The sequence below is a fragment of the Cylas formicarius genome, unplaced genomic scaffold (assembly GCF_029955315.1).
Source record: "Cylas formicarius isolate icCylForm1 unplaced genomic scaffold, icCylForm1.1 PGA_scaffold_4__25_contigs__length_36172078, whole genome shotgun sequence".
Lineage (NCBI taxonomy): Eukaryota > Metazoa > Arthropoda > Insecta > Coleoptera > Brentidae > Cylas > Cylas formicarius.
In genome coordinates, this window is record NW_026844334.1 from 1588153 (window position 1) to 1600399 (window position 12247).

At 37.7% G+C, this 12247-nt stretch overlaps 1 protein-coding gene across 1 annotated transcript in view; it reads right to left on the reverse strand.

Annotated features, from left to right (window-relative positions):
• LOC132701359 (uncharacterized) overlaps nt 1-12247 on the reverse strand; it is a 165480-nt gene that overhangs the window by 145411 nt on the left and 7822 nt on the right. Inside the window, exon 3 of the mRNA XM_060669196.1 lies at nt 8871-9078. Coding sequence (XP_060525179.1) covers nt 8871-9078 — 208 coding nt within the window. The remainder of the gene's footprint in view (nt 1-8870; nt 9079-12247) is intronic.

The window sequence follows — 12247 nt, forward strand, 5'->3', positions numbered from 1 at the left end:
ACCTACCTGTGTTTAATATTCTTTGTTTTGGTATACTACTTAGTTTAAGTTTATTAGTAATCATTCTTATTTCGTGTGCAATACAGCGTGTGTTGACTCGTGTGCGAATTATGGAAAATATGTGCGAGTCTAGTGTATCTCAGGAGATGCTCCCGCCCTGATTGAAGGTGGTGCCAGCAAGCAAGCATCTTTAGAAGAAACGGCCACATTGACGAAAATTCCAACATCAATTGTATGGAAAATTGTGAATAATCCCATTTCAGCAAGGAAAAAAGGAAGCGATGCTGACATTTTCTCGAGTGTAGATGAAAGTGATCAGGATAAAATACGGCGTAAAATTTATCAGTTATACGAGGAACAAAGCGTGCCTACATTAGATATCTTAATTAGGAGGCTTGAAAAAGATGAAACCGGTGTTAAATGTGGCAAAACTGCCTTATCGAAGTGTATTCAACACATGGGTTTTAGATTAAAAAAAAATTGACAAAATGCTAGTTTTAATGGAATCTTTTGGAATTCGGAAATGGCGACTGGAATATCTAGAAAAAATTAGGATTTACAGAGAACAACAAAGGAAAATTATAATACATAATAAGTGCCCCAAATTTGCAGCTACCGGCTTCAGACTTGGGAGAGTAGTAGAAGTCTGGATCCGCATTTAGACTCCTAAAATTGGGGGCAATAAAATAACGCGAAGGATTTTTTTTGGTTATTTTGGAATCCAGAAAAACATGTTTTCCTCCAAAACCATAGCAGACCCAGAAAATTGTTCTTTTAGAGAGTAAATTATCGCAAATCAAAATTAGTAGAAAAAATTGCTAATTCGTTCAAACAGTGTTGCAGGGCGTATCAAGAGTTACAATTTTTGTATTTACGGTTTTCGCCAATTCGATGACGACATTTACTCTTACCTCGTACTGCATTGTTCCAGAAAACAAGTAGTTTTTTGAAAACCATTTACTCCACTGGAAAAATTCTGATTCCAGTAAACTAAGGAGATCCAGGGCTATATCCTCTATTTCGAGCAGTGTTGGAATTATATACAGGGTACGTCATTTGTAGGCAAAAATTTTCCGCTTTTGTGGGTGAATTATTGGCGATAAATGAAAATAAAAAAAAATTCGGTATGAACAGTATTGTAAACTGTGTCGAGAGATAGTTTAAGGTTTCGTCTATAATACAGGGGACGCAAGGTAATTGAAGCAATATAATTTTAAATTGCAATTTCCAGTACAAATTTTTATATTTACCGAAGTTTGCCATAACGTTGAAGTTCGACGATATGTAAAGGACACCTTAGGACAAGAATCCGCGAGGCGCCTTCTTTTTAAAATAAAAAGCTGATTCGCGCTACTTGCGAAGTACTCGCCCCGCCCAGCGACGATTTTTCGAAAGCAATCTTGATTATCTTGTTAACTTTTTGGATCATCCTGCCCCACATTGTTCCCCCTGCCGCCGTGTATGACGAAAGCGTTTCCCTCGGTACGGGCGAAGTTTCTATTATTAAAACGCGCTCGTGTAAATAACAAAGTGTCAAGGCGGAGGAGGATCGTTTCCCGAACGACCGAGTTATCTTCCTTCTAAAATTCATAGTATGGACGTCTGGGGGCGCGCGGAGACTCTAGACCCGCCGGATTTTTCACTTCGCCTACGAAAATAGACGGCCGAGTTTTTTATTTCGTCCCCTTTCCTCATTTCTTTTTACTTTATTTTCGGCATTCATTTTTTTCAACCGATAGGTGCTTTTTTTATCCACAATTGCGCTAGTCATCAAAGATTTTGTTTTTTTTTAGTTCTTTTCTCGTTCCCTACGCCTACCTTTTATGGGCAAACTGTAAGTACAAAAAATTTGAATTTGATATTTAACAATCCCGTTCAAATATTATGGCGGTACAGCTGGATATAGCGGAAGTGGGTGTCAAGTTTTCCATTTTAAAGGAAACCCCCTGTATATTACGGCTTTTTTCTGGACATGTTTAATATATGTATGAGGTGTGCTCAAAAAGTAAGGTGACTTTTATCAAAAAGTATTTATTTCTCAAAATTAATTACATTAATACACATCCCTGTGAATATGGTGGCTGAGGCATGATTGTGGTTTTATTTTAAGTCAAAATATCAGTTATTCACGTGCTGGGGCGTCCAGAACGAGGTTCGTCATCGGCCGTCTTGGAACGGCGTGTCCACTTTTAAGCATTTTTTTCATTCAAAATGGATCACCATATGCCGTGGTCGACATTCCAAGTGTTTTGCACCACTGGATTATTAAACAAAATTTTATGCAAATTCTTTGTTCCATTTTTTCACAGCAGAAAATCGCCGACACAAGACACGTCCAACGCTTGGGTCTCACAAAAAAAGTAAAAGTGCGAAATGACTGAAACTGAACATATATTAGGGACATGCGTACCAACATAACGAGAAACACCTCGTATGTGCGTAACATCACGTCAAGTGGACCCCCCATTTGCCACTTGCCATCATAAAAATTTAATTTGATTTTTTTTTACCATGGTATGGGGAATCAATTTTCCATCATGAGTACTTATAGAAAATATATATAGATTAAATTTTTATGATCAAGTGTTAAATGGTAAGTGGTAAATAGGTACTGAATCATGAATGATGATGACGATAAAGTTTTTTTGTCAAACAGGACTTAACAATATTTGTAGATTTTTCCCATACCACATTCTTGAAAATTTTACTCTATTAACTTTACTCTATAAACTAGTTCGTACCAATAAGTTTAGCTAGCAATTTCAATTATTAACCTTAGAGGACTTAAACTGAAAGTAAAAGTACAAAATAACAATTAAAATAAAAAAAAAACTGACGAAAATCTGTTTTTTTTTTTTTAATGAACCACCTATTTTTAGAGTCCAACCTCATTTAAAATTAAAATATTTCGCCTACTTTGTGTTGGGTTTCATTTTTTCTTCGTTCGTTTTTGTTCTGCTACTATGGGTTCCTACAGATGGACGTTGATGGCCAAGTTCATGAATGTGCATTCAAAAACATATATGCAAAAACGTTGGTTTTTTTTAGATTTACATAGAAAAACAAAAAAGTATCAAGGATTTTGTATGTTGTCAGTTACCAACTATTTTTGTTAGTTTAAATAATTATGGACCCGCAGATTATTTGAATTTAATTCTAGTTAATGGAAAAAACTGGAACAAACGATACGTTTGTGGTTCGTTATTCGCAAAACTACAGTTAAGTAGATTAAACCAAGTTTAAAAAAATGGTGGTATAGATACGTGGATGATGTCTTTGCTTGCTTTGTTGGAACGGACAGACAATTGAATTCTTTTTTAAATTACATTAAGTCATCACATAATCGTATAAAATTCACTATCCAGATTGAAGAGGATAACTCTATTAATTTTTTGGACTTAACTATTACGAAAGCGCAAAACAAATTAGATTTTTCAATTTATCATAAACCTTCACACACGCACACAGTCATACATAACAACTCAAATCACCCTTATACACAGGAAATAGCTGCATTTCACTCTTTTATACACAGACTTCTTAATACGCCACTCTCAACAGAAAATTACAACAAAGAACTTAGTATCATTAAACAAATTGCACTGAACAACTGCAACAATCCGTCCATTATCGATAAAATTATAAATAAAAAACAAATTCAGACAACGGTAAACTCTATTTATCCGAAACTTAATACAGAAAACGAACAATTTAAAACAATTACATACATAGGAGAACCTAGTGAAAAAGTTTCAAAACATTTGTCAAAATGTGGTTTAAAAATAGCTGTCAGAACTAACAACACAACAAGAAATTTTTTAAAAAAACAATAAAACGAAGTTTCCAAAATCTCAAAAATCAGGTGTCTACAGGTTGAAATGCGGATCTTGTCCTAAAATTTATATTGGACAAATAGGCAGATCCTGTCCACATTTTTGACGACAATTTTGATATTTTACATACAGCCACAAAAAGTAACAAATTAAATGTATTGGAAGCCATGGAGATTAACAAAATGAGACATTCAAATGTATTGCTTAACGATCAATTAGATTTAAATACCTCTCCTTTATTGAACTTAAATTCTCACAACATTAATTAAGGTTTTATGGTAATTTTTCGGTATATATAGCAGCAGTTAGTTTGTAAATATTGTTATGTAAAAATATATAATTTAGTGAAAATCTGAACTTTTAGTTCTTAATTATTTTGTTAAATGGATTTTGATCAAGTAAAAGCCACCTCAGTTCAATTATTTTATTTATTCTATTTTAATTGTTTTTTAACATCCCGTATTATTAATTTCCAATTAAAATTGTTGATAAACGTCATTGGAGCCATAAAAAGTTAAATATCTCAGAAACCATCTTTTGCCAATTTTAGTTTTCTCATAAGAGATCGAAGAATGTTCCAGTGGAACACCCTGTATATTCCGGCGTTTTAACATTCTTTCGAAGTCTTTGTTTTAACGAGCACCTACTTGACGCGAAATCCCAGACAGTATATATCGGGAATCGAGGCAGGCTAGGATAACGATATACAAGAGACGTGACCGCCATTGCTATTCGATGGTTGAGCCGCCAACGTTTTCTTTCGGCGGAAAAATTTGAATCGTCGCGTCGGGTGACTTTTAACTCAATACTTGTCAATACTTAATCGTGGTATATGAATGTCATTATTAAATATGGCGGACTTGGTTCGGCGAGTCAACAAAATCCACCTGGTTTTAGTTTTCAAAAAAGAGTCGTAATTTCCTTCAAAATGAATATTAATAAATAAAATAAAATAAATAGTATTAAAGTAATACGATTTGACATTGGCATTAAGAGATTTAATTGAGTTATTACATTGTCAGTAAGTATTAAATCGGTATTTTTTTTGTTACGCATTTATTCAGCACCAATATTCGGAAAAATACGATATAATTTTTTTTTTAATTTTATTTACTTCAAAATATCTATCGAAGAAAGGTAAGAATACCTCTTATACTGTCAGTTGATCGAGCATAAACTATTTAATTGCAACTGTGCCACTCTACTATGCTTCTACGTCGTTGGAAGAGAAACCTTTGATATTATTCTCCTCGGAAAAGCTTGATAAAATTACACTTCATATCCCGGAGTCAAAGCAACCGGATCAGCTAGTTGTTTTGGCCATTTACAGGGTGATGCTTAAAGAATAATCAATATCTACACTGGAGGCATTAAGCTCAACATGTCTCATTATTCTGAATTTTCTCATTAATTGAAAAAATAAATGAAATCATATTTTTCTGAAGGAATTCTCAATTATTCAAAGACAAGGTACTTGTTTAGGCCGTTTAACTTGTTGCCGGTTTTTGACATATTTTCATTTAAAAATATCAAATACAATTTTTTCTGTTTTTTTGTGGTAATAGTAATAAATTAAATACAAAACTCTATTATTTCTTCTTGTGTTTTTCGGCAACATTTTTTTTAAAGAAATGACTTCTTCGTATATATCAGATATCAACTCTTTCAAGTATGGGAAGTATTAAAAAGTTCAGAGGGTGTGGTGGTCAAACAAATTCAGTTCCACTGAAATCCCACCACGCATTTTCTCTTAAGGCGAGTCGTACATCTTTTGAGCGCACTTTAAATTATCTGTGGGATTTTTCGGGCTATTAGGCCGTGGTCCATTGGTTTTGCTACCAAAGCTTTCAGCTATTACTGCGGCAGCCATCTTCAGTGGAACGTAGATTGTAGCGCGACGACTATATCGGTACTGTTGCCGGTTGTCGAAGTCGTACCTTTTTCGAACCGCTCGGACGGATGGCGGACTGAACGGTCGTTTGAGCGTCCGGGCCCCCCTCCGTGTTGTTAATATAAGGTTTTGTTTGCGTTTTTTGCAAGACGTTATGCCATATTTTGTTTAATTGTAACCCCTCTTCACGTTTGTTGAAACTGTTTTTGTGTTTGTGTATTTCAATTGCTTCTCGATGTAGTCTTGCGTGGTAATGTTTCCCTGTAGGCAGAACTTCGGTGTTGTCGAATTTGATGTTGTGATCGCCATTAGTAAACACGTGTTCTACCACCGCTGATTTTTCTATTTGTCCCAAGCGACAGGATCTTTTGTGTTCAGTCAAGCGCGTAGATATGGTGCATTTTGTTGTTCCAATATACACGTGTCCGCATGAACATGGAATTCTGTATACCCCTGCCGAAGACAGCGGTTTTCGGGGATCTTAAGTAATGTTGTATTAGTCCTGTGGGTTTAAAAATTGGGTTTATGTTATGTCTCTCCATTATTTTGCCGATCCGGTCCGTTACTCCTCCGATGGGAGGAAAACCAAACCGTCCGGAGGCGTTTCTTTGTTAGGCTCCCGTCTATTTTGTTTCTTCGGTCTTATGGCCCGTTGTATTTCGTTGGTTTTGTAGCCATTTGCTTGAAACACTCTCTATAAATGTCCTATTTCCTCTGGCAGATATTGTGGATCGGATATTCTAGTTTCCCTGTCGACTAGTGTTTTAATAACTCCTCTCTTTTGTTTTGGATGGTGGTTAGATGGGAGTTGTCGATCCTGTTCCATTCCGATAGTAAATTTGATTTTTGGATGTATACTGTTCAGATGCCCGAGGAAGTTCTCTAATTCTTCCCGACCGTGGCTCCATATGACAAACGTGTCGTCGACGTGCCGTAGCCAATGGCTAGGTCGTTTTTTGACAGTTCTTGGTGCCGTTTCTTCGAAGCTTCCCATATAAAAATTGGCAAGAACTGGGCTAATGGCGTTCCCCATAGCGACTCCGTCTCTTTAGCTATTTTCAATAATTCTCTTTTCCCGCTAATACATAAAGAAATTAATAAACGAACAAGTAAACTTTGACCCCCCGTATAACCGATTTAAACGCGCGACGCTCTGTATAGGGCCCGCGGAGCGGAAACGCTCGTGCTAAATGCAAATACACAAATCCAAAAGGGCGAAACTCTCATCCGATATACACACACACACACTTGTATTTCTCGAAGCGCGCCCCCCATTCGCTGTCGCAACAAAAAAAATCAATAACATAACGAAGTAAATCCCCCATCTGTTGCTTTTCGCGAAAAGGCCCTTTGTCGCGGGCTCTACCATCGAAAATTGAATCAAATACGTTCCGATGAATACGTACGGATTAAAAGTGCTCCCCAGGTGGGGGCGGCGTCAGGTGAAAACGAAATTAATTTCTAGGGCAGGGGGATTGTCGACGTGGCAAAGAAAAAATTGCGAGTTCCCCCTACCCCGCCCCATTGCCACTCCTCCTATGTGGCGTTTTATGTGCGTCGCATAGCAAACGAACGTATTCGAAAGTCTTATGATGCGGGAACACCGACAGAAATAATTATTTTAAGAAATACCGAAATTCTTTTTTTTTTTCATTATCACTGCTTCATGCGTTTCTCTCAATGCTTTCCCAGAAGCAGTCGGGATGTTGAAGGTACCAGGTGGTCCAAGTGTATATTTTTCCTCTTTTGAAATCTTAACTAACCGATCATTGGTCATGTTATCTACGTGGTCCTTTCATTCCTTTTACCGGTTTCCTGCCTATGTTACTACTTGAGTCTTCTCACACACGTCCCTTATTTTTTAGGTCCCTTTCGGTCTAATACGAGACGAGACGATCAAAACTGTGTCGTCGCAATAAAACCGATTACGGAAGAAACTTGATTGTTTGATGCTTCCAACTACCCATTCGCTGTCCGCGCAGCGAGGGTACAGCGTCGAACGGAGAGTACATTCGCAACGCGACGTTACCAACTGTACCGAAAATTTACATAATTTAATTCTATTGGTATTCGCATAGTGTTATGTAGTCCGAAGAAGACTTTCCGCAACGAGTGTACAGCACCGAGCAGCGCGTACATTCGCAACCCGACGTTGTTGGAGTGTATTGAAAGCTTATATAATTTGGATCTCTTAGGAATTCCTTCGTCTGATATCGTCCGAAGAAGACCAAACCATCGTATTTTTTCAATTTTCTTATTCGAAGTTTACATTCGGTACTCCATTCCGCGCGACGCGTATATTCGCAACGCGACGTTGCCAAGTGTACCAAAAATTTACATAATTACATAATTATATAATTGTTTCGTGTGATGTAGCCCGAAGACGACCTTGCTGTCATATTTTTCAATTTCATGAATAAAACTTTACATTCGCTGTTCGAATCCGCGCAACGAGTGTACAGCGTCGAGCAGGGCGTACATTCGCAACCCGACGTTGTTGAAGTGTACCCTTCGTCTGAAATCGTCCGAAGGCTATCAAACCATCGTATTTTTCAATTTTCTTAATCGAACTTTACATTCGGTACCCCATTCCGAGCGACGCGTAGATTCGCAACGCGACGTTGCCAAGTGTACCGAAAATTGATATAATTTGATTTTATTTGCAACTGTTTCGTGCTGCGTCGTTCGACCTTACCGTCGTATTTTTCAATTTGCCGAATCAAATAGAGCAGCCATTTCGAAGCCGGCCAGAAATCGAGTCTAATAATAACCTCGCGACCTTTGTCGAGCTCTCTGACAAATGAAAACCGAAAGGCCAAGTTTAATATTGACGTAGGATCATAATTCGGTTTGCTTTTCATACGCGTCCCGTACGGGACCGAAGTTTAACTTTTCGATTACAACTCGATCTTCCGCGGTAAAGTTTCACGATCCGTCGGGGCGGGGCGCCACTTGCAAGTGCCCCAGTTTAATGTAGTTCGGATGTAAACACCGGGGACGCTAAGTTTTTCTTTCGCCAGTTAACCGGAATAAGTTTAATCGATCACCGGATCCCGTAGAGACAACAACCTTCCAAATAAATTGCAATATTAAAATGTTAAAAAGTTTCGCGTTACAATACTGAGGCTGGACGAGGTTGTACTTACATTTATGGGGCCCATTCTGCTACCCTGCCTTTCCGTAGACTTCTGATGGAGGTGCTTGCTGAGGGCGAACATTTCGGCCAATCGGGACCTGGCCCTTGCCACCCCCGACGCGGTTTGCTGCGCGGAGGCGGCCGCAGGGCCCGCTGGTGCCACCTGCTGCGGACTGCGTCTTTTCGGAAACACCAGATGTTCGATGTCGGGGGTATACCTATCAAGGGAAACAAAAAGTAGCTAATTGTAACGCTCGAGGAAGCTAAAAGGTATTCCGTAGGTGTATTTAATAAAGGCAGGTGAGCTTCCTATACTCATTTTGGATACTACAAGAGCAAAACTACAAAAACAGTTATTAACGGATAACGGGGCAGGTGACACGCACCAGGAGGCTAGGAGGCATTCCCTCCTTTATCTTTCTAACCGCACGCGAGCTTCCGAAATGCATTTTGCAAGGTATTCAAAATAGAAGCTAGCATTATTTTAAGAGAAGTAGATAACTGTGACGATGACCACAATTTTACCTGAATTCAAAGTCCGAAACTTTAGGCAATAATCTTGTTGCATTGCGTGTTAATGACCAGCCTTGGATAATCCCATTCAAAAGCAATTGGTCACTTTCTTATATCTAGGAACAGACCATACCTTTCATAACCGCACGCGAGCTTCCGATATGCATTTTGGAAGGTATAGGTAGAAGCTAGAATTAATTTCAGAGAAGTAGATCACTGTGACACCACCCCAGCAAAATTACGAAAACTGTTATCAACGGATAACGGGGCAGGTAACCCACAGCACGAAGTAAAAGGTATTGCGTAGGTTATTTAATAACTGATTTCTTTTTGACAAGTAGATAACTGTGACGGTTCTGAGACATTACGGCAAAAAATTAGGTAAACATTTAATAAATTTTGATTTGGCGGAACCGCTAGAGCGATGTCACCAATTTCAGGTGATTTCTTATCTGAATCAGTACCACTTGAACTATAGATATTCGGTGAAGTGTCTACTAGATATTAATTATCATTTTCCATGTCTTCCTCTGTTTAAGTTGCAAAATAACAATAAGTTTAGTATTGATTTTTTGAGAAATTCCGAAAGACTCATAAATGCTTATATAAGTTCTTTATATTCGAAATAAAACCATTTTTGCTATTAAAATTTAAATATTTCTTTATGAACGATTATTATGTATACGTTTTTTCATTCGCAAAGCAACAAAACCTACATTTTCTTTATGGACGTCTGCGTACGAAACAAACTGGTTTTCTGCAATGGCCATATATCCACAATATCAAACCAAGCACACTTTTCAATCTTAGCGTTGAAACACTTTATGTGCTCTTTTTTGGTACTGTCTGAACTCTTTTACTACGATAACGTACTGGGTTTGCCTGACTTTTCCATGCTTCTGTAGGTTCATAATTAGACAGCAGTACGTTGCAAGCATGGCTTGAATTTTCACTTTAAGTGATTATGATTGAAATATTCTTGTGTATTTCCAGTATCTGCTTATTCAAGCTAATCAGATTATTTAAAATCAATATCATGGTCCCTACGGCTTACCATTATTGTGAAAATACGTTTCAGCACAATAATGGCGCCTACGTCTGCCACAACCTTTAATAAAATTGAATATATCGGGACAATATTACTGTCAGCCGTTTGTCGAAAAATTTTGCGGAGTTTAAACGACGTCATTGTGCCTACGGAGAAAATGCGATTTCGTTCGCCTATCGACGCTGTCGCCGTCAGATACGCCGCCATTTTTGCGAATTGTTTGCCGAATCCATTACGGTAATGATTCGGTTCATAGACTTCCTCCTAACAACGTGCTCATAAAAGTTTCAATACGCTTTGAAATATGCTGGTCCATTTACCGGCAATACAAGCAAATGCAAATTCAGTATTGACTGCGATGTAGTTCTCCTAGTCTCGTACGCATAGTTAATAACAATAGCTTCATTTTGAATTAACGCTCTTAATGCTCTCGGTACGTAATATCTAGTAAGTTAGCACATAAAATGGCGAACAGTAAATCAGGAATACAAAGGAGCTTCTGTCAAACCCAACTCACTAAGAAACTGGTTCATAAAACAGATACATAAGTGAGCACCAAATGAAACGAGAACCTATCAAGCAGAGAATAGCTAACACACCATTTCAACATACCACGTTAAACTGGAGATGTTACTCGGTATGACTAAATAATGAAATTGTGATTTGTTGAATAATGTTCTTAATGTATCCTTTGTTACCTTGCTGCTAGCTGTCCATATTTTGTTCCACCAAAAGATCCAGTATGACCAGGTATCTTATTCCATATTTTTAAAGCAATTTTTCCAGGTTCCTATCATTATATCGAATTTTGGTGGTGGCGATTTTTCGAAAATATATTTTACTACCCAGAAGAAGGCAAAGCCGCGGTACCTAATTATAATTCCAATTACCGATTGATGCTTGAACCTTCAAAATGGATTTTGTCATGAACCTGACGGAATTCCGTCAGTCTTGATTAGGAATTGTGAATATATTTACTATCTTACTTAAAACTTATTACTTATCAGCAACAGGATATTCGCCATCCTTAGACATCGACATATCGACATATCAAGATGGTTCGAGGTATCATGCGGAAAAACTGTTTAGTGATCTACCACAACGAATACTCAAGGTAAAAGGGTATCTAGTCAAGAAAAGTCACACTCAGTAGAGGAGTTCTAAAGCTACAGACGTCATTGGTCAAAGAAATTGTAAAAAACGCCTCTTTTGAGATTACACTAAATGATGAGATTGTCTCTCCTTCTTAAGATGGGTGTAAAAATTTATGATTATGGTTTGACGGTGACTTGCGGTTTTCTAAACATGTTGGTATGGTGTTAGAAAATTTTTTCTACAAGTTGAGGACATTGTATATTCATAAACATTTTCTCAGTAAAGAAGTCAAACTTCAACTCTATGCTATGTTAGTTTTATCCGATGTCGCTTATTGCAGAACTGTCTATTGGCCAGCTATACTTAATCGAGATAAGGAGAGACTCCAACGACTTGAGAATGCTTGTATTCGTTCGGAGAGTATGACCATATTTCCCAGTGCCTCTCTGATTCGGGTTGGCTCGAGCTGGAGGACCGATATAAAGTTGAGTTCGCCACTTTTGCTTTTTTACAAAACTACAATAAGACGCCACCGTACTTGTTTGATAAACTTTGCAGAGGAAATGATATTCCTAATCGAAACACCCGTCATTGTTTAAGATATTGCGTAGCTCGGGCTAGACATTTAAACTACCCGTATGCCTGACATATACTTCCACATATATCCTTTTATAGTAGTATGTATGGAGGTATAGGAGAGGTATATGAAGATACAGGAGAGGTATACGGAG